At 34.8% G+C, this 22066-nt stretch overlaps 3 protein-coding genes across 3 annotated transcripts; 1 reads left to right on the top strand and 2 right to left on the bottom strand.

The window, feature by feature from the left end:
- Positions 1-82: 82 nt before the first annotated feature.
- Positions 83-11213, bottom strand: LOC106134051 (uncharacterized). Its single transcript, XM_013334005.2, has 5 exons — positions 11101-11213; positions 2649-2781; positions 2015-2152; positions 701-862; positions 83-382 (listed from the first exon to the last, which is right to left on the bottom strand). The coding sequence occupies exons 1-5, from the start codon at positions 11104-11106 to the stop codon at positions 363-365; spliced, it is 459 nt and encodes a 152-aa protein (XP_013189459.1). The 5' UTR covers positions 11107-11213; the 3' UTR covers positions 83-362.
- On the bottom strand, positions 4433-7884 carry LOC106134053 (uncharacterized). Its single transcript, XM_060953813.1, has 2 exons — positions 7632-7884; positions 4433-7267 (listed from the first exon to the last, which is right to left on the bottom strand). Exon 2 carries the CDS (start codon positions 7265-7267, stop codon positions 6080-6082), a length of 1188 nt encoding a protein of 395 aa, XP_060809796.1. The 5' UTR covers positions 7632-7884; the 3' UTR covers positions 4433-6079.
- A 1741-nt stretch (positions 11214-12954) lies between the features above and the next one.
- LOC106133796 (uncharacterized) lies at positions 12955-21507 on the top strand. The gene is made up of 7 exons (XM_013333629.2): positions 12955-13092; positions 15665-15866; positions 17168-17358; positions 18589-18765; positions 19775-19801; positions 20662-20813; positions 21354-21507. Exons 1-7 carry the CDS (start codon positions 12955-12957, stop codon positions 21505-21507), a joined length of 1041 nt encoding a protein of 346 aa, XP_013189083.2.
- The last annotated feature ends 559 nt before the right edge of the window (positions 21508-22066 follow it).

Raw genomic sequence — 22066 nt, 5'->3', positions numbered from 1 at the left:
ACAATGTACATATGTACAACGTGGGTACATCGGGTAGATAATTAAATGCGATCTGCAAAGTATTGAAATAAAACCATCAATGTAAGTACTTATTTATTTATTTTAATATCAAAGATTTTTCTTACCAGTGATAATAAAATGAATATGTACCTACTTAACTTTAATATTCGTACAGTTCAATGTTAAGAGATAAATTGTACTGTTAATATTGTAGCTATTTATTGGCTTACGTATATTAATAATTAAAATTGAAAATATTATTTAATTGTCGACACTATTTTTGGCACTATTAGGTACATAAATTAGAACCAAACACATTTCGTCATAATAAATTTTAATCTAAAGTGACTTCCTTGAGACGCTTACTGACGATTTCGGCGACCTGAAAAAACAGAATACCAACGTTAAAATTTGATCATTGGTACTTACATAGAAATATAAAATTATTGCTAGAACCTATCTCCGCTATTTGTGTAGGAACCTATTTTTTTTTTATACAACGAACGCGGCATAGGCAATCCCCTACGCGACCTAGTTCTTTGCTTCTTATTATTAAGTCATCTCTTTCTTGAATACTTTCTACACCTGTAATCTTTTGATTTAACTAATGGATAAAAAAATACTGGAGGTCAGAAGAAAGGGAGATAAGATAGATATTGCCTTTCAACGTACGTGAAATAGGGGTGTTTGTCTTACATACCCTTGTCTTTGGTGGACTTCACTTGTTTGTTCTTGTTACACTTTTTAGTAATGCGCCTGCTCTGGTCGCAGCTCGGGTCGCTGTTAGCTTTCAGCATGTCAGTCCTGGACATTTCACCATTGGGACTGCACTCGCTCCATGAGGACTTTTCATAGCGGCAGGCTGGAATGGGGTAATTTTTAAAATGCGAGTTTAGTCAAAATTATATATATACCTACGGGCCCCAAGGAAATAAGAAAAGAAGAGCTGGAGCAAGCGAAGATGAGAGAAAAAGTGTAAGTACCTAAGTAGGTATTAAGATAATTTAAATTAAAGTATTGATAATTATTTTTTTACTTATTGATAATTACGTTATTTATAGTTTAATCATAAATTCTCCAGTAGCATCGTCAGTTTTGGGTTAAAACGATTAACGATGACCTTTATGAACCCTACCTCAATATCTGCCGCCGTTATCATCAACAGGATATAAATAAATTCAAGTATAATAATTATTTATAATTTTGCATACATATAAGTGCTGCGTAAATTTTGTCTGACTTCAGCCCGCTTTATCTGATATTTTTATATACGTACCTACCTAAACCTATCTTATTGTACCTACAGTAATAAATATAAGTAGGTACTTATTTCGTATTTTGTACGCTTGTAATAGTAAACTAGAAATCGGTATGCATAACTTTGAAAAATATAGAGCCTCGTCAATTTACAACTTCCGCGCTTACAATTTTAAATACAACTATTAAAAATCATGTAGCTACGTCATATTAAGTTTATTTTAGTAACTAATACAGTTAAAACTATAGAGTTCAGAATATAATAAGACTCTATAACTAATTTCTAGTACAATATGGCATTTATAATTGTCTTGTGTTTCAGATTTCTATGGTTAATAAACTTAATTGTGGTAAGTAGTAATAATTTAGTTGAGTTGTGCCCTTTATTATCAAATCGCCATTCATATCTGACAGATTTAGGCCGGCTGATAGGTACTCTTATATCGATAAATTACTGGTTTCTATATAACTACGTACATACATCACGTCTTTAGGTATCCCTTGCGAGTAGACAGAACCAACTGACTGAAAAACTACCACTATAGGTTTCTCTAGCTCCTATTGAAATAAAATAAACTGAAAGTATTTATCCAACACAAACTTCACTGATATTATTACTGTTACTCAGTTCTCGCTTCAGGGCTTATCTTCCGAAAAGATTGTCGGATTAAAGCTAATGTTTTTATTTCAAAAGACTTTTTCTACAACAGCGCATTTCATTTCCTTTTTAAATTACTCCATACTAATAAGGGCGTACCTTTTTTGCATTTCTTCTGGATGGTCTTGGTACGCTCGCAACTGTCTGGGTCCCCTTTCTTCAGGGTCAGCATTCGAGAGCGCACGTTGGTTTTAGAGTCGCATTCCGACCAGGCTCCCCTGGTGTAGCGACAAGTTTCTGAGGACACAAATAATGCAGATTACCTTTGTCATTTTCTTGCAATAAAGGGTGAATAACTTGATTTGTTTCTGAATTTAACAAAAAAGTTGGTAACAGTGCCGTTATTTTAACTTCAAAAAGTTAGGTTTTTTTTTCGGACTATGGAAACCTAAACCTATTATTTTTTTATATGATCTCTATTTAAAACATAAGTATAACAGCTTTAGGTTAGGCATGACATTTAATGCATTTCGTGAGTACGAAGCAGCTATAGATAGCTACTTCTGCTATTGATGAGCAACGTAATTATTAATTGTTAATACCTACATGCCATGTGGTTCCCGGTACCAATAGAAAAAAATATAGGACCACTCCATTTCTTTACCATGGATGTCGTAAAAGGCGACTAAGGGATAGGCTTATAAACTTGGGCTTCTTCTTTTAATAGGTGTAATATAGACAATTCATATTGTCCCAGTCAAAAGGTACTTTATCGATAAAACGGAGTACCAACCTCTATTCTTAGTTCCTCTCTCACTCCTAACGAGGACCTCGTGGTCGGACTCCTCCCACACCTCGCCGTCGGCAGCCGCCACCGACAGCCAGAGTAGCACGAGACTCGCAGTCAGCCAAAACCATTGCTTGTTCTGTAAGAATAATGCTTTCTGAGTCAGTCCCGTTTTTGGCTTTCTGCTATTTTCCATAACAAAACTAAAGGGACACTATAGTCATGCGCAAAATGTCTCGTTCGTTCCTAGCATGCCTCTTTCGCAGATTGCAAATTGTCGTGCCAATAGAATAAAATAAAATTTCAAAGGTGACAAGAAGGCCGGCTCTTATCTTGAGCAGAGAATAGTTAGTTTGTAATGATATAACAAATACCTTTTCAAACAATAAAATATATTTCAAAGCATAATCATTTATTAAAATTATAGAAATTATTATGAATTCATATCATAATTTAATAATTAATTTAAAAAAAAATGTGTGTTTTTATTTTGTTATCATATGTAATTTAAGTTAAAATATGATTTTGTTTATATATTGAGAAAATATATTTAATCTGTACCTAATTCTATTTGTGGCGACATCTCTACGCCACAAGTCACAACAATCAAGCACGCGACGCTGTCAGCCAAACACAGCGAATAGTCTAAATCGCGCAAGCAAAGATTTCACGGATTGGAGCATATATACAACCTTCGACATAAAATCGTCGGAGCTGCAGTTCCCTAGGCACAATACTTAACCTGGCGGTAAATCTTCCCTTAGGTGATGGTCTAGCCATTATAATCATCGCTCCCGTTACGTATTAATGATTTTGCTTAGTATATCAAATATTATTTTAATGGGAATTAAATGCATTTTGCGAAAGAGACATTTTGCGAAATAGACTCTCTGCGAAATGGACATTTTGCGCTCATGCGTAATGCGCTCATGCAGGCACATGCCCCTGCAATCAAGAAAGGGTGCTCTGCCAGAAAAAGTAAACATAACAACTATGATTCCGCTTCTACAACCTGAGTCATGGGAGTGATGACTAAGTGTGGGTCGTTTTATGAACTGAAGGCAATATGTCTTATCAGGACTCTTCATTGAATCCATGGCGGCAACGGAAGGATCGAATAGACAAAGAAATATCAAAGTTTGTGAATGGCGCTGATACTAAAAGCACAGTGCGCGTGTTATTTCCATCAATAGAATATCTTATTCATAGGAAACGAAAAAGGTACAAAAACTGTCTTATCTCTGTAGTTACGCCTATTAAGTAATTTAAGGATTTTTTAGACAAGTACCTGAGTTTTACAAATAGCTGATACATGTAAGGAAGGCACTATGCGACATAAAAACGAAGGTAAGTAATGACTTATCATGTTAAAGTTTATAATTTTACGTTACATACATTAAAGATTTTATTTCATTATAATTTATTTAGAATCATCTTAACTAGAGTGCCGTGTGGTTCCCGACACCAATACAAAAAAGGACCACTCCATCTCTTTCCCATGGATGTCGTAAAAGGCGACTAAGGGATACAAACTTGGGATTCTTTTTTAGGCGCTGGGCTATCAACCTGTCACTATTTGAATCACAATTCTATCATTAAGCCAAATAGCTGAACGTGGCCATTCAGTCTTTTCAAGCAAGTCTGTTGGCTCTGTCTATGCCGCAAGAGATATAGACGTGACCATATGTATGTATGTATCTTTACTAGAACTATTATAATACAATTTTAGTTAAGTCATATAAAAAGCGATGCAGAGTATCAACTTGTAGCTCTTTACAAAACATTAGGGTGACGGCACCAGTAATCAACACTTTTAGAGCATCATGTTCAATGAATAGCGATTACTCAAAATCTATAATACCAAGAACCATTGAAGTTGGTGAAAATCATAAAGAAATAGTATAAGAATAATATGTGCTGCAAATTTTAAATTAATTAATAATGGTTATTAGAATATAAATTAAATTTAAAAAATCATCAGAATCTCCAGTTATCGACATTCAAAATCCAACGATCGACTACCACTTATCGACACCTACCCAGTTATCAACATCCTGTTATCGACAATGATGTCGTAAAAATAGGAAAAACCAGTAATTAAAGACAGTAAAATATTTAGTTAAGTATTTATTTCACATAATGCGTCCTAATATCACAAATGCGTACAAATTATTACAAAATTTAATAATCAGTCTTACAACTTAAAATTACAAATATCAGAAATGCGTACAAATGCTACAAAATTAAAATTCAGTCTGACAACTTAAACTACTTACAAATAAATAAGTAACGAACTTTTTTAACGTTGATGTTTATAACATTTATAGAATTCTGAATAATTTCAATATACCTAACTACTGTTTCTCAAAAATATCAATCTAATTCTTCTTCAAGTTAAACATGTAGCGTGTAGCACCAATGCTTACAAATTACTTTAACCATAAAAATCCGTAACCTACGGAACAATAGTGAAGGTAGATAGCAGATGTTCAACCTACTGTATTGCATTTTGCAATTATAAAAAATATAAATCAAAATGACTCATAATATCTATGTTAACATTAACTGTAATCGAAGGAGATCTTCGTAATTTAAATAATGTTTCTTTTGTAGAACTTACTAATCAGTCTGACGTTAACCTTAAAATACTACCTATATAAAATATATATTAAGTAGAAAAATAATTAAGTGAAGAACTAGTGACTCTTACCTTTAAATAAATATGTATATCTCTGTTAGGAACAAACAAGTGAGTGAGCAACTAAGTTCTATAAAACGATCACATATTTTATCCAAGTAAGTATATATATACCTAACGTTTTACCAAATTTTATATTATATATATATATTTATATATCACATATTTTTACTGAGATCCTTAATTATATATGTCAGGTAAATACTTTTGCATTTCTTTGATTTTATAAAACCCTCTATTGTTGAGACGCACGGGTGTATCAATTTTCTCAATTATTTGATCAAATCTGTACCATATTTTATCTGGTTTTTCAGGCCATCTAAAGGTGTTGCCCATTGACAAAACCATTGCACTAACTTCGAATAGATTATTCTCTACCTTTTCTACCTTCCCGGGAAAGTATTTATTTTCGTACATTACTATTACGTAACATCCTGAAGTAATTTTATTTGTTTGTCTAGTTTTACTTACTTTCTTCTTAGTAGTAAGTGTGCTAAGTGAGCATGAGGCATCTATGTCAAAATCAGAGTCAGTGGTGGTGGGAGACACTGGTTTTTTACGTTTTAATGGTTTTCTTTCACTGTTAACTGATTTACTGATTTTGTTGATTATATTTTCTCTGTCGTTATCTTCCGAAATATTATCTTCAGCATAGCTGCAATCACTTTCAGCAAACTCAATCTCTAAACTTGACTCTTCTGAAGATGATTCAATTCGGGGTATCTTCTTTTTATTTTTTTTAGAAATGGTTTTCTTTTTCTTTTTGTTGCCTTTTTTTCTCATTTTCTTTATTTTCATGGTATTCGCGCCATGCCTTGCTTGTTACTGCTGCTGGTATTTTTTCTCTCTTTATTCTTTTTTTCTTTTTATTTATATCGTCTTCCGGCCAAAAAAGAAACTTTTTAAAAGGTGATGGTACTATAATACCTAATGCATCATCCATCGTTTTTTTTGTGGGTGCTATTTTATCTGTATGAATAGTTCTTGAAATAGGTGCGCGTGTTGGTCTGTCTGGAGTCAAAAAAGGTGATCTATTTTCGGGAACAATGCTCGACGTGATTGTGTTGTCTACTGCCCACTGACTGTTTGCCGTCGTTATTATTTCAGGTTGGGGTATGCCATTGCTTTCAGTAACAGCTGGATCACTGGGAAGCTGAAGTATTGATGGTGACGGAGGATGAGTAATTGTAGATATCTTTTTGGGCGTACACTCAACAACTCTCTGCAATGTATTAAAATCTTCAACTTCAAGATTTTGATTAACCCCTCCAAAACCGCTGTCAACAATAATAGGTGATTGTTCTCTTATATCTTCAACTGAGGCTAAAGAATAATTTTGAGGTGTTAAAGAGTTTCCGAAGTCTATAACTTCTTTTTCAGCCACTACCGTCTCGGAGTGAGATACATGGTCTATAATATCCATTGAAATATTAATCGGTTCCAGGGTTGATGGCGAATGTGACTCAATAACTTCAGATGTCGGCAGGATGTTGCATGAACTTGCACAGTCGTCAGAGTAGCATTTAGATTTGTTCTTGGCCCATATAACGTACAAAGCGGTGTCTTCCTCGGGAAGGTCACTTTCAACTGTGTCTCTTTTTTTATAGAACAGATTCTGAAACATAGCTAACTTCTCTTCTGAAAAAACACCAATTATCTCTTTTTCTAAATATTTAACAAATTCTGTTAATGCTGGATTGGACTGAATAACTGAAGCTTCTTCTCTGTTTTTGATTTTGGACATATCGATATAATCGGGACCAAATGGAAACAAGCCTCCGGCCCTGAATCCGTTTTTAATGCAATCAGGAGTTAATTTTTCTATAGCTTTTTTCAGCAGTGGAGCAACGGCAACTTTTTCGCCTTTGCGGACAGCATCAACAGCTTTAGCCATTTGCTCGGACGTATAATTTTTTCTGGGTGCCATCTGGAAACAAAATAATATGAAAACCAATTATCGACACCCAGTCATCGACAGTGTCGATTAATGGTAAGCGATCTAAAATATTTATGATTAAAACACAGAATAATAAAGCACTATACAAGAAGCCAAGATCTTAAATCGAATTAAAAAATAAAAAAAATAAATAAATATCGACATATGTCGAAAACTGGAAAAATAAAATTTCACGGAACTAGTTATCGACATCGATTTTTAATAATCTCCAAATCTATAAATCGTCGCAATGACATATAATTACTTTAGCTTATTTAATATCAGTCTCAGAAATCAATACGCACTTCGATACAGTTACGTTAAATTAAAAATAAAATGAATATTTTCAACTTACCTTGTTATGGATTTCGCTAATAAAATCGGATTAGCTAAGGAACACAAACGGTGACAGTAATATTTAGCTCGCCATTTTGAAAACAAATGGCCGAGCCCAAAGTTCTGTTTTGTGACGACAGAGGGAGTCCTGTTGTCTATGATTAAGTGTTGCCATGACGGGAAATCAAAATATAACTCTTATTTTTTCCTTAAGACTAGGTTAGATGTCGATCACTGGGTACATGTCGATTACTGGTGCCATCACCCTAATACAATTCCATCGACACCTGTCGGAGTCTACTCAGAGTCTGCGTCGGAGATACGGAAATTGCAACTTCCCAACTTGTCTCCTCTAATTAAGGCAAACGCCTGACAACGGGACCACTTAAGTAGCAGTATTACAATATCTAAACTTCTGCGTACGTGACATTGGGTTTGGATAGACAAACGTATCTAGTATTGTAGTAATCTATAATAGAGCGATTGTATTGAATGTGCTCGTACCTAGATGTACCTAATGATTTGGAGATCAGTCTTAATTTATGCGATATATTAAATAATGTATTTTAACCTTTTTAGCCCTACCTTACTCCATTGTTTCTTGCTTTCATAAGCGACATTGAGAAAAGCAAGACTTCTACGTATACAATGACGATCGTTTTTATTTTATTTTTCTTACTTAGAAACTTTGCATAATCTTCTTACAAAACTTCAACAAAAAAGTATTTATTTTTATAAAAATAAATACGTTATATACGTTCTATTATAAGAGAGACGGCACATATAATCGAAAATAAATTAATACTTAAATTTAATATTTCTTGAAGAAATGTATTTTAAATAAAAACTAAAAAATATTTCTTCTCTGGATTTTATTTCTTGAAATAAACAAATTAAGTAACATTTATTCGTTTATAAAAGACTTTTAGGAAGACTCAAAATCTATTTATAGGATGACATGGTGCAGCGCAAAAGAATAACAAACAAATGGTGCATCACCCAATCTTCACATTTGTCGCTAATGGGTTCTACAGAAATTGCTGTCTTATTCCTTCTGCAGTAAGATTTATTTGTGCTGTTGCAATTTCGCTGAGGATTTATAGTGAACAGTCAATGACTTTAATTATAACCAGTCGCTTCTTCTAATTTTAACTCGTCGGGTCACTGTAGTCCAGTGCCGTTCAGATAAAAACGAATAACCGGCGTCTTATATGTATTTGTGTGTATACCTATATGTTTTTTGTTGTTTACACAAGCAGCTTTTATTTTGTTAATTATATCGGTAGGTGCTACAATAATTTTAAAGTAATTATTCCTTGTCTTATTTGTTTGGTGTACTTACAATATTTTTCCCATCATTTTCTAGTAAGTACATAGTTTGTAAATTACCGATGCTCTTACAGTGAGGGAAAACATCGTGTGAAAACCTGCACATTCAGACAACTGGATGTGTAACCATCAATGATCTAATACGTGTTAGATTCCCCTGAAAAGGTTGGGGAGGTCAGATGGGAGTCGCTTCGTGTAAAAACCTGACTTACCCAATACGGGCTCCATATTCAAAGGCATACCCCGGGCTCCTCTCCAAATCATTAACAGAATGTCATATTACTTCTATCAAAGATAGCGCATAAAAATCTAGTAGGTAACAACGAACAACAAAGCTTTTAAATAGACAGTTAATAATAAATTATTTTATAGTTCTATTGTCTAACAGTACCTGGTTCACGAGTAAAAATAGGCTTGAAAGCATGGAAAATCACTACATAGTATAAAACAAAGTCGCCCATTTTGTCTGTAGTCCCTTCGTATGCATAAAACTTTAAAACTACGCAACGGATTTTGATGCGGTTTTCACTAATAGAAAGAGTATTTTCTCCGACAGGTTTTTATATATAATTGAAATACATTGAAACTATATTAGCTGAGTTATAGCGATTTATGTCCAAGAAGTCAGAAAAAAAATCTAATTGAAGATTGCATTTGTGCGTGCGCCGCTTATACCGTTGGATACAAGTAAGAACAATGTATAGCAAAAACATTGGTCTTTATTAGTTCTACAAAAAAGTCCGCGATGACATATATCCAGCTTTTTTATTTAAGTCACAAAAACTACTTTTCTGTATTAAAAAAACATTTAATTCGTTGGGTGATGTTTAACTGGTGATATAACCAATAATACATATATCCTAATCAAAATAAGTAAGTTCATCATCACGAGCATTTAATTTAGATTATTTTTGCAGTTTACAGTGTGTTATTTAGACATATAGTTTAGGAGATATCACGATATTAGTATTGCGGCACGGTACGGGCCGGCCGAGGCGGCGGGGGCAGCGTCCCTATAAGACAAAAAAAAATCTGTACATTACTTAAATATTTTTTCCAAAAACTGATAGGGGGGGGCGATCAAAGAAGAGTCACAGAAACCAAAAAACATTTTAATATTTTAAACGCGGTTAAGGGAAAGAGAAGTTATTGTGAATTGAAAATTAGTATCCAATATGTGTTGGTGCGTTGACTGTATTTGTCGAAGTAGCGGGATACACGCAAACGAAGTTGCGCGGGTCAGCTAGTATAGAATAAAAAAGCGCAATAGGTATACCCATAAAAGTAAACAGTACAAAAGCGAGCTTCTTAGGTAATAATAAGTTGGGAATGTCTGCCTTTATGCAAATGCAATTATCAAATAATTTGAAATGATATAGACACAGCCTATTGAAATAGACACAGTTTACCATAAAATTAATTTAAAAAGTTGTGTAAGTAGTTTCTTTTTTTTTAATATACTCGAAGCATAAAGATTTGTGTTTAATTTTTTTTTTTTAATATAAGTATTATAATATTATATTAAGTATTATAATTTATATTATAATATCTTTAGTTATGTAAATTATTTTTAAATTATCATAATAGTCATACTTTTCCCAAAAAGTGTAAGTACATTTTTGCGAATTCGCTTCGAGTTGAAAAGTTATTGATTTACTTGAGCGAGTCCTTGAGATCCGCGGACAGGGCCGGACTCGGGATTTTATAGATGTGGTAAATTGCATAAGTTACGTAAACAAGCTCATCTTTGTGTTTACGTACATACGCACACTCATTCAAACGTAAATCATACTGATATCGCCCCCCACCCTGCCTGTGACGTATAAACTGCGCGGTATAGGAATTCAAATAAACATCGGTATTTATTCAATTTGCTTAAATCCTCCGAATAAATCGAAAGAAATATTTCACTGGTAAACATACTCTTAATAAAAAAAAAAACACACACGTTTTTTAAACAAACCAGTTTCTATCAGGTAAAAAATGGAACAAGATGTTGAAGGATAGGCAACAAAAAACTTTCTGTGCTTTCGTTAAAAATCGATTACAAAGTTCCGATCCGACACAGAAATAACAATTCGCATTGTTTCGAGCTGGCCGTTCACTGTCTTCAATACTGCCGCTAAAGCTTGGAATGATTTAGGCTAGGAATGACTTACCTCCATGTCTCGTGCGCACTGATTTATCGGTACTAACAAAGAGTCAGGGTTCTGAGAGCGTCGCTTCGTCGCGGCAGGCGGGCGGTGAGTGGCGCGCCACGGCCGGGATAGCAGGACGCCCGCCTATTGATCTGCTCCTCTCCTGTACGCATACCCCCCTCCTCCTCACAATCTCTCTATCTGCGGCTAGGCAAGATTTATTGCTTTTTCCGGGAATGACCGGATTTCCTATACAGCTTCAGGTTTTTTTATTCTAGCAATTAGCCAGCATTCGTGAATTTATTCCGCTAATGGATTGGCTCTTTGCTGCTGTTTAAGTACTCATTTTAAAGATTACTTGTACACTTCTTTGGATATTCTAAGTACAGGTTATGTAAACAAAAAACTTACATGAATTTGAACATTTTATTTAGATTTAAGATTGCTTAGGTAGGTACTTGCACATTTTTTGATATTAAGATATAAATTTCTGTCTTTTATAGTTTGATTTTTGGTCAGTATCCCACATAATGAGCCTGTGCGCGCAGATCGCAGAAATCCCACAAGAAATGATTGAATTGTAAATATAATACAGTGAATAGATATCATCAAAAGTAAAACCATATGATTAAAAAAACTAAAATTTTAACATATGTACCTCCGTACATACATACATATAATCACGTCCAAAAGACTGATAGGCCAGCTGATTATAGAATTGAGATTCAATTAGTGACAGGTTGCTAGCCCATAAAAAAGAATTTCCGGGCAACAAATTGGCTACCTAAGTTGGCTACAAATGATCTTGAGGATGTAGAACAAAGATGAAATACAGCTTAAGTACAATTAAGTAGTATAGAAATAACGCCGTATCAGTTGTTTAGATGAGCATTTCTTGATGAGGTATAAGAATCGAAAATCTGGGTCCTGACACCTGATGCAGCATTATGACGGTCCAGCTAAACTTTAGGAAAGAAATGTTGCTGTGGCAAAAAAAAAATTGTAGCAGGCGGTATTGTTGCAAATATCACAGTCTATTTTTGTATAGTACGGTAGAACCTCTTTTTAAATCATTGCGTGGTGTTTACAGTCGATGAAGCGTTGCACTGTTTGATTAAATTCTTATTACTTTTAGCAGTAACCAACCGGCAGCATGAACAAATTAGTGATTTTCACTTTTTTAGGTAAGAATATTTGTTTAAATGTTACAAATCATTTTCCTTTTTTCTTCTCATAAAGTAACATAAAGTAATAGTATCTACCAAAATATAGACGAGATATTAATACTAATATTATAAAGCTATAATATTATTATCAAGAGTTTGTTTGTTTGTTTACCTAAACACGCTACTCTCAGGAAGTACTGGTTCGAATTGAAAAATTATTTTTGTGTTGAATAGACCATTCATCGAGGAAGGCTGTATAATAACACGCTGCAACTATTAGAAGCGAAGAAATAATGGAAAATGTGAAAAAAAACGAATCTTATTCACCCTTGGGGGCTTCAATGATACCCAAAATAACTATTCCACGCGGACGGAGTCGCGGGCACAGCTAGTAATAGATAAAAGAAATCATTCGATAATTAGGGTTTGCGGAAAAATAAGTTAGTCACGGTATTGATTTAAATTAAATAAATACGATACATACAAAAGAAATATTGAATTGAGATATTATATTGAGATTGAATTGAATAATACCAACCTACTGAATATATATATATATATACCAACCTACTGAATATATATATATATATTTATTTATTTATTTTTCAGATTTACGTAGGTCTTTTTGATGTCATATTTAAATCTTTGTTTTTGTTTCGACCCGTATGAACCAATGGAGATTAAAATTCGTTATTCACAACGCATCTCTATGATACGTATTGACAACACAAACAATCCCGTTGTTATTGAGCAGCTACTTAAAAATTCTCTTTGTCCAGGGGCTTGCTTTGTGCCAGGCTTCACTCGTGAACCTTTCAAAGCCCGACCAGGATCATTGCCTTTCGTAGTAAGTACGAGTATTTTTTATTTTATAACAAGCTTTTACCCGTAGGTGGTACCCTTGCCCGCGCGGATTTAGCGTCACCGATGTAGAATAATTAATCGCTAATTTAATTTACATATTATTTCGAAATCTGTCCAAAAAGTTTTAATAAATGAAAATTTTTATTAAGCATTAGTACTACTTTTTTGGTATGGCACGGAACCCTTGCGCGTGACCCTAATTCCCACGTGGCAGGAATTTGCAGAATAGGTTCTTTACGTTTATTTTAGAGACAATAATTTAAGTGAGCAAGCGAAGCTGGCAGACGACGACAAGTAACGAAACTTTGTAAACACTTTTAACTGTTAACAAAACTTAAACTTTGTTTTCTTACTGTTTCTACCGATCCTCTTATATCTTAAAAGTTTTGACTGGAAGTACTTTGGAGGGATTCATTTGACTACAACCTAGATAGAGGCAGCAGAATGGATGTGGTTTCCGTACCGAGTGTGCCACTAATTTTGATCGATCAATCGATTGATCAAAATAAATTAACTAGTAGGTTGTTATGATGGCATCAAAGTTCAGATCGTTTGACACGAATTTATGTCCGGGACAAACTTACTATGGGGATGATCTATGATCTACAATACCTACGTATCCGAATCTCAACATTCCAACTAATGTTATACATGCCAATGTTAGTTTGTAAAAGTATCCACTTTTCTAATAGTTTCATTATTCCTATATAACCTCATCCCACTATATCTATCGTAATATTCAATCTACCGGCAACAAAATTTCCTTAATTTCCGTCTTACTACAGGCAGTAAGACAAGGGTAGCGCAGTACCTTTCATCATGAAATAATCCATTCCTGGCGAAATTCAATATTAATGACTACACGTGGACAAACCGGCAGGTAAAAACTAGTTTGTTATAAAAGGAAATAGTCGTTGATGCTATTAGGTAGGTGAGGAGAAACGTGCATGGTCACACGGACCACTCCGGTGTCAAGTGCGTGATAACTACAATTCCAATTTCCTTATACAAGTACTTAGGTAGTTAAGATACCTATAGAGAGCAAGAATAGAGCTGTCTGTTCTGTGTTACAGAAAGCAGAGTTTATGTTCGGGAAAAAATAATTTTTATATTTCCCTCCCAGAATTGACTTCATAGCTTCTTCATAAAGAAGGCAGATTAAAATTCAACAAAACGTCACGCCATTATCCTTAACGGGGTAGACTAAGCCAGTAATCCCAAGTCTCTAGGACAATTTAAAAATTCATTAATAGAAAATAAGTAGCTAATGGTGGAATTGCGATTCAGAGATAGTGGCAGGAATTAACAGGTTGCAAGCCCATCGCGTAAAATACCTGGTTTAAGTACTAATACTTCCGTAAGTCTTCTCTCTGGATTTGTAAGTATAGTTATCATAGTGAACGACGGGATTTTATACAGGAAAATACAGGCTATTGTCTGTGTAGAAGGCTCGTCCATCACTGTCTACTAGGACCATACTAGGACGTAGCTCTATTATGCCTAGAATGCTTGATATTTTAGAAAAGATTACAAATAAAACAGATTATCATAGTAAATTGATACTGTTCAATATACAAACATACATGTCACGTCCATACCCCTTGTGGGGTAGACAGAGCCAACAGTCTTGAAAAGACTGATTGGCCACGTTCAGCCATTTGGCTTATTGATCTCATTTCTGAGATTCAAATAGTAACAGGTGATAGCCCATCGCCTAAAAAAAGAATCCCAAGTTTGTAAGCCTGTCCCTTAGTCGCCTTTTACGACGTCCATGGGAAAGAGATGGAGTGGTCCTATTCTTTTTTGTACTGGTTCCGGGAACCACATGGCACATTTTTCAATTATTTAATGCAATTAGTAGAGTACTAATTAAAATTTCCCCTTTCAATTTCAATTTACACACAATAATGGAAGTTTATAATTTTTTATATGTAGTTTTAACTTATAATTACCTTTATAAGTTTGGAAATAGAAATCTTTTTTTTTTTAAGAAAAACAAATCTTCCCCTCCCATAAATATATCTTCTACAGGATGATAGCGTACCACAGTTTATAAATTGGCCGAACAATTACTCGCAATTTATAAAGCGATGGGTCTCGTGGGGACCTTGAGACTTTGTTGTAATGATTTCTATTGTGTGACAAATACGGAAGTAAGTGTAGAAGCGAATACGATATATGTTTATATGCTCACTTACATTACCCCTTTTTCTCAGAGAGATTATAGAGACTGCATCTTTCCAATTGCCCTGCATACTTATTTCTTTGGCTACTTTCATCAGTATTTTCATGCAGTAGTAATTAGTCATTTTATCTAGTTCTACATATGGTCAACCCTAGTTCTACTTATAACGTGTATCTAAACGTGAAGGTCATATTTATAAAAAAATACTTATAAAAAATATACTTATCCTATTAATAAATATATAAGATCAACATAGCACATTCAAAAGAAAATCAAAATGTTATAAACTTTGCGTTTTTGCAAGAGCGCGGCAAATTTCTATCGCCAGAGTCACTAACGGAATCATTTCAAACGTTGTATTCACTTCCAGGTATACTTCCCATCTCGGTACCGAGGGATATGCGTTGGCACCCTCATCTCGAGATCTGCAGCCATTACTGCGGCGGTTTGCGTCACGAACCCAACATCTCATATTCACGACAGAAGACCCATCAACGTGGTCACCGCAACCCCATACAGGCATCCCAGAAGAGGGATTAGAGTACAAGTCACTAAGATTCTAATTCCGAATTGTGAGTATGAATAAAGGTTTAATAATGTCAATATAGAGGAGCTGCAAAGGTTGTGGAGATCAGACGGGAGTCGCATCGTGTAAAGATATGACTTACCAGTCCAGTACGTTGTCCTAGACGCGACTAAAGCTCCTCTGATGTAAGTGGAAAATACAATAAGGGGAAAATACAAACGCAGAGAAAAAATGTCGATTTAGAAGATAAAACTTTTCGCAATTATCGCTAAGGAGTGTTGTTATTGTGTTGTTCATGATGGCCTCCGCAAATCAAAGCAGACTAACACACTGCAGCACAGTACGACACGATACGAAGCTAAACAAGGCGATACGACACAACACAATGCAGTTCACCAGAACGTCATGGACACTAGTAGTCATTCTCTTATCAATAGTTAACAAAGGTAGAGTTGAATGCAGCGATTTGGGAACTAATTTTGTCAAGCGTTAAAAGGTCCATCCTATCTCATCGTTATATACAATGTATAGAGGTGAACTAACGTTACGTTTGTAACATACGATACTATAGATTTTTACTTAAAACCATTTTCAAACAAAACATTAAATCATATGAAAGGTAGTTGCTAACTAATTTGCGAATGTTCTAAATTGTACAGTTTTAAACGTTCTACCAACGGGACAGCTCGTGGATGAATAAATGGATTTCAACTTCCCGTGTAACCTAACTAAAATTTAATTCCAATTAGCATTGGTTTGTAGTACTTAGTCGGTCTCGCTTTTGTTTGTTCAGAGAATTTCATTTAAGCGAAGTGTAAGTACGACATTGCATTAAATTAATTCAGGTAGCGTAGCATGCAATTTCGAAATAGGAATTCTGTTCATTCCATTTTCATTTATTAAAAATGACGCTACTTTAATTTTTTTAAGTCGTTCCTGTAACTTTTTAATATTAAAATTGCAGGAATACGAATGGTAACTAAATTGGAAAATTGTTTAATTTTGAAATAAGTAACTACGCTACGGAAGTATTCTTAATATATTACTTTCACAACCAAGAGAGTGGCATGCAGTTATTGATGCTAGAACATTGTCTTTACGGATATAAAAATAACTTTGTAACTTTAAACTCAAATTTCGCACTCATTGGGCAAGAACAATATGCATATGCATGTAATGACTTTCGTCATCTCGCTGGGGTAAATCACAGTTTCACCGCTTCTCTAATGAGGACTCCATGGGGTCATCATGTAACCAAGATTTTTTCACGAAGCGACACTTAGGAAAGAAATAGAAATAAATTTTCAATTTGCATCGTCGTAAGCCAATTGTTTTTTCTTGTTCCAGTATCTGAAGTTACAGGCTACAGACAATACCTGATGCAGAAGTCTGCAGCTGTACTAATGTTTAAGCAGGCCATCCCGGACGTCATAGCTGAAGTACCCCTTCGGCCCATAGACATTGACTATTTGGGCGACGTCCAGCTTACATTACAACAGGAATGCTTCATGGCCGGCTGGCACTTCTTTTATCAAGGGGTAATATAATCTATAGCTTCTTGAATTAACTCCCATTAGAATTTTTCCGAATAAAAGCCGTCGGGTAGTATGACACTCGAAGGTTTAGTCTATCTATATATATGCTGAATGATACCAAAATCTATAAAGAAGCTTTGAGTTACACATGTTGTTATTGTTTTACAATGGTTATCGATTACCTTACACTTGCTCTTAGGGTAGTCAAATGCGTCAATTGTCTATTCTCACGCTATGAAATTATGATAATAAAAATCTGAATAATTAGTTTACATTGTTTAAACGGTCTAAGAACAAAGGAACCTTCTGCCATTCGTATTCAAATCGGCACCTATTGTAGTTCCCATGCCTCACTCTAGCACACATGTGGCGCTGAGGGGGGCAAAAAATTCAACGGTATTTACTGAAACGTTCGCCTTAACACGTGCTTCGACTCGCACCGTTAGGGAACATTGAACGCCTACGGAACATTGAAAAATTTTTGATACACTGCTAATATTTTGTGGTTGTAGCGGTTGTCTTTGCCATTCATAGTAAGTACAGTCATATCTATCATTTCCTAGAATTGAGAAAATGAGAAAAATCCGTATGCACATACACTTTAATAATAAAGTGAGCCCACGAATACCAATTTTCCAACTGAAAGATTCTGTATATAAATCAGATAATTTTATACCCGAAGTTCCAAGCGAAGAGTCGGAGCAGTGGAGACTATTTATAGTGCACGGTCCGACTAAAGTTGCACCTTAAATCTAATGCATAATTTAGAGTTTCTGTCAAACTACTCGTAGAGCTTTCTGAACAGTACTTGAGACTCGGAGAAAATTTTTAATTAAATCAATCTAAACATTTACTGACAATTTTCGTGTTATTTTATTCGGCGGATCAAACGTTTCACATATTCTACGACACTATAATATAAAGTGATAAATGTCGATCCCTACCTATCAGAAACTTTATCGAATACTGAACTTCTGGTAAATATGAGTAGTTTGATTAAGAATTAAGACATTTACTCACCTACCTATACGTAAATGGAAATTGAGAGCGTAATTTAAGAATTTAACTTGGTTTATATTTTTCACACTATGTTTTTGGTGGAAACAGTTTCACTGTAACTCTCAGCAAACAAACCCAAAAGCCCAAGTAGGTAGATACCACAACTTTAAGAACATTTGCTATGAGTATGGGCTTTTGCAGATAACTGTTCTCTAATTATTCTTTTTGTTCTAGGATAAAATATTCCCCGTGCATAAATTCTTATTGCAACGCAATTTGCGTGCACAATTCGTAAATACGGCGAAGAAGGGAATTTGGTGCGAAGCCCTTTCCCTTAAATTCCAGAAGGCGCTAACCAACCTCGGTTTTCATGGATACTTCGAGAACACTGGCAGTATTTGTGTTCGAGATGTATGTACTAAAAACTTAATAATTTATGTATGATTTTGTGCTGTTCTGGTAGCATGGCGTGTTCCAGCTGCTTATCTTCCCGCGTAGAGGAGCAGTATTAGAAGTCAATTATATAAGTACAAAAAAATAAAATGATAACCGTTCCGGTTCACATCAGATCCAAAGAATTTCTTTAGCTAAGGACTTTAGGTACTTTAGCTAAGTAGGTTACTTTAGGTAAACAACGTGGCAATGCTGACCGTATTACGAGTTTGAAATGTGAGTTTGGGACATAATTATATAATATTATTATTATTTTATATTATTCAGTGGTAACCTGACACTATCTGTGAATCTCCAACAAAAACCTATCCAGCTAAAGGTGGCCTTAAAGTCCTTATCGATTAGCTCTATCTCCCCAGAACGGATAAAGCTATGTGTATGTAGTAGAAGGTACAGGGGTAGTACTTAACTAACAAAACATCCTTTGCTCCGTCGGTTTACTCCAACAGGTAAAAGGTATTAACGGACCATTTTGGTTATCCGCTTGCAAAATATTGAACTTGAAGTGTTAGTAGATAAGTACTTAGTGTGCTTTAGTGCTTTCAGAGCTTAGCACAGAACTTTGCTTAAGTCAAGTGTTCCCAGCAGGAGCTAACATTGGCTTTTAAAGTTTTAATGTTTTACTCTCTAACACTCTGCGAATAACAGGTTCTTACTTAGGATTACTTGCGCTCCATAATTCTGAGGAGGTGAATAAATTAATATTCTATCAATGAAAAGCAATTTTCATAAATAAAGTGTACATCAACTCTACACTTACTTTATTATTATAAGACTCACTTATATATAATTATTAAATATTTGTGATTAAGACTGGAATTCGCTACCGTGTAAATTCCAAAAATATCTATCGCAGTTTATTTGTTTCGTAAAAAAAATTAGTGCATTACATTTAACAACTTTTTCTTTATAATACTTATAAAGTTGTTTGATTATGAATATCTAACGTTTACTAATTATTTTTTAGCCTGACCGGTCAGCCCAGCCCTGCCACGTAAGTCGTTTTTGTTGAAGAGCCTCAGGGCAGAGCAGAAAAGGACGTCAAATTTATTTTTAATATGCAAATGCAAAGACTCACAGGCCGAGCGTTTAATGAAAATCTGCTCAATAATTTGAAAGTTTTGAGAAATAAATTCTCATCACAAGAATACCTACTCAAAATTAAAGGGGTTAATTGATTAGGCGAAAAATTGTTTTCTAAGGTGATGTAGTAGTTAGTATTAGCTATGAAGCAAGTTGGTGAAGAAAAAATACGTCATCTAACGCACAGGAAACCCATAGTTGAAAAAGTTAGGCGGCGTTCAGGTGATCGATAGGAGGAACTTATCAACATATCAGGATGAGGCCTTCATTCACAAACTTCGTTGAGGTATTTGTCATCAATAAAGCCGACAAAGAGACTGATGAATGAGCGGAGATAAAAATAAAATTTCCTAATACCTTAGATGCCACTTTCAAACAGTCGTGTGAAAATCTTAACGGGGAAGGCATGTCGAGTCGATTGCAGCCAAAGGAATTTGGTCAACAATCTTGTAAAAACGAAAACGTTTTTAACGATGCCAATGTTTATCAGAGTATCAGCCTATATAACGATAAATCTACCCTCCAGATCTTTGCTTAGTAGTAAATTTTCCGATAGCAAAAGTACACCAAAAGCAATTATAGTTTGAAAGCACAATATTGTTTCCTCTAATACAAAGAATTCTTCGAACTCGTCACATCATATCACTCGTTTCAACGAGAACCCGCGCTAGAACTGCTCTGCTGCTTCGTTGCTGTGTGACGACTTTGAAGAGTTTCTTATAACTACTGCTTTAGTGTGTTCGTGTTTGAGGCTGAAACGTTTCTTTTCAGGGTATGTACGGATCCACGCTGGTTTGCGAAGGGAAAGCTGTGGGCATGATGATGGCACCAGACGCGCAATGGACCAACTGTACTGGTTTCAGCAACATTATTCATTTGTTCTCCAGCAAATACCTTAAGGACTTTATGACTTGTATTAGCAGGTAAGGACTTTCCTGACAGGAATTTGGACATGGTTTTCAAAGATTTACTGAGATCTGCGTAAGAAGAGAAACATTTAGGTATTAAGTAGGTACTTGTTTGTCCTAAATCTTTACTTAGCGTCTTAAAACTACTTTTACTTATGCAAAATTAATAAGACGATGCCTGTTTTATTTATTAACGTACCAGTTAGTCAGTTTTTTAGGATTTCATATAGGTAGCTAGTTACTTAACGACTATTGTATGCGACTAATCCACATATTATTGGCGCTTATGTATGAGGTGGTACATATCTTTTTTATATGGTGTGTATGTGGCCGTCTAAATACATTTAGGTCTCATTTTAAAGTTCAAACGGGAATCGTTCTTGCAAAGGAACCCAAATATTAGGTCATATAAAAGCTGCACTGGATGAATGTGCCTTATTTCCTTAGTCGCCTTTTACGACATCCATGGGAAAGAGATCGAGCGACCCTACGCGAAACTGCCGGGAATTCCAAGGTTAGTAAGATATTTACCTATAAAGTTTTTGATTTGTGCAGACTTTTCGACGTTGAAACTAGTTTTGACTGGAAATATCTGAAGCAGTCCCTATACGAGGATGTATCGCTTGAAGAGTACGACTACGTGCCAGTCGTCTACGACAAGCTCATACCGAACCTGAAGGAGTCGTCGTCTAATGAATATGAAACATAAACGTGGACGCTAGTGTTTTAATGCCTTGTACCACTGGGGTAGAGCCATTGAAATCAGAATATTACCAACACCATTAGAATATAGAAATTTTTATTCTGTGACCGCATCTCGTTTACCATTTCTTTTCTTACTTTCCAATTCTAAATAAAATTTAATATAGGTACCTACTTATATTATTTCGAACTAACTATCGCCCGCGATTTGGTTTGCCGTAAACTTTCACTGAAAAAACTGACCTTCTGTATTGCTGCTTAGAGGTTTGGGGGAAGGTATTTTTATATACCAGTTTTTAAGTTGGAACAAGCCTTATACATTTTAAAAAACCGCTTTTAAATAAGAGCAATAGTTTCCGCGTTTGCAAGGACAAATATACAGACAGACAGAAATTCTACAAAACAAACCATATTTTGGCTTTTGTTTAGTCTTATGTAGATCCCCCATATCGATTTTTTTAATAATATCTTTTAAGCACAAACATCGGACAGATTTCCGTTGTGTGAATGTTATTTTTATACACATACGTAGATTAGTACGGTTGATAACTTTAAGAAGAAAATAA

Source organism: Amyelois transitella, chromosome Z (assembly GCF_032362555.1).
Source record: "Amyelois transitella isolate CPQ chromosome Z, ilAmyTran1.1, whole genome shotgun sequence".
Taxonomy (NCBI): Eukaryota; Metazoa; Arthropoda; class Insecta; order Lepidoptera; family Pyralidae; genus Amyelois; species Amyelois transitella.
This window is presented reverse-complemented; position numbering and strand designations above follow the sequence as displayed.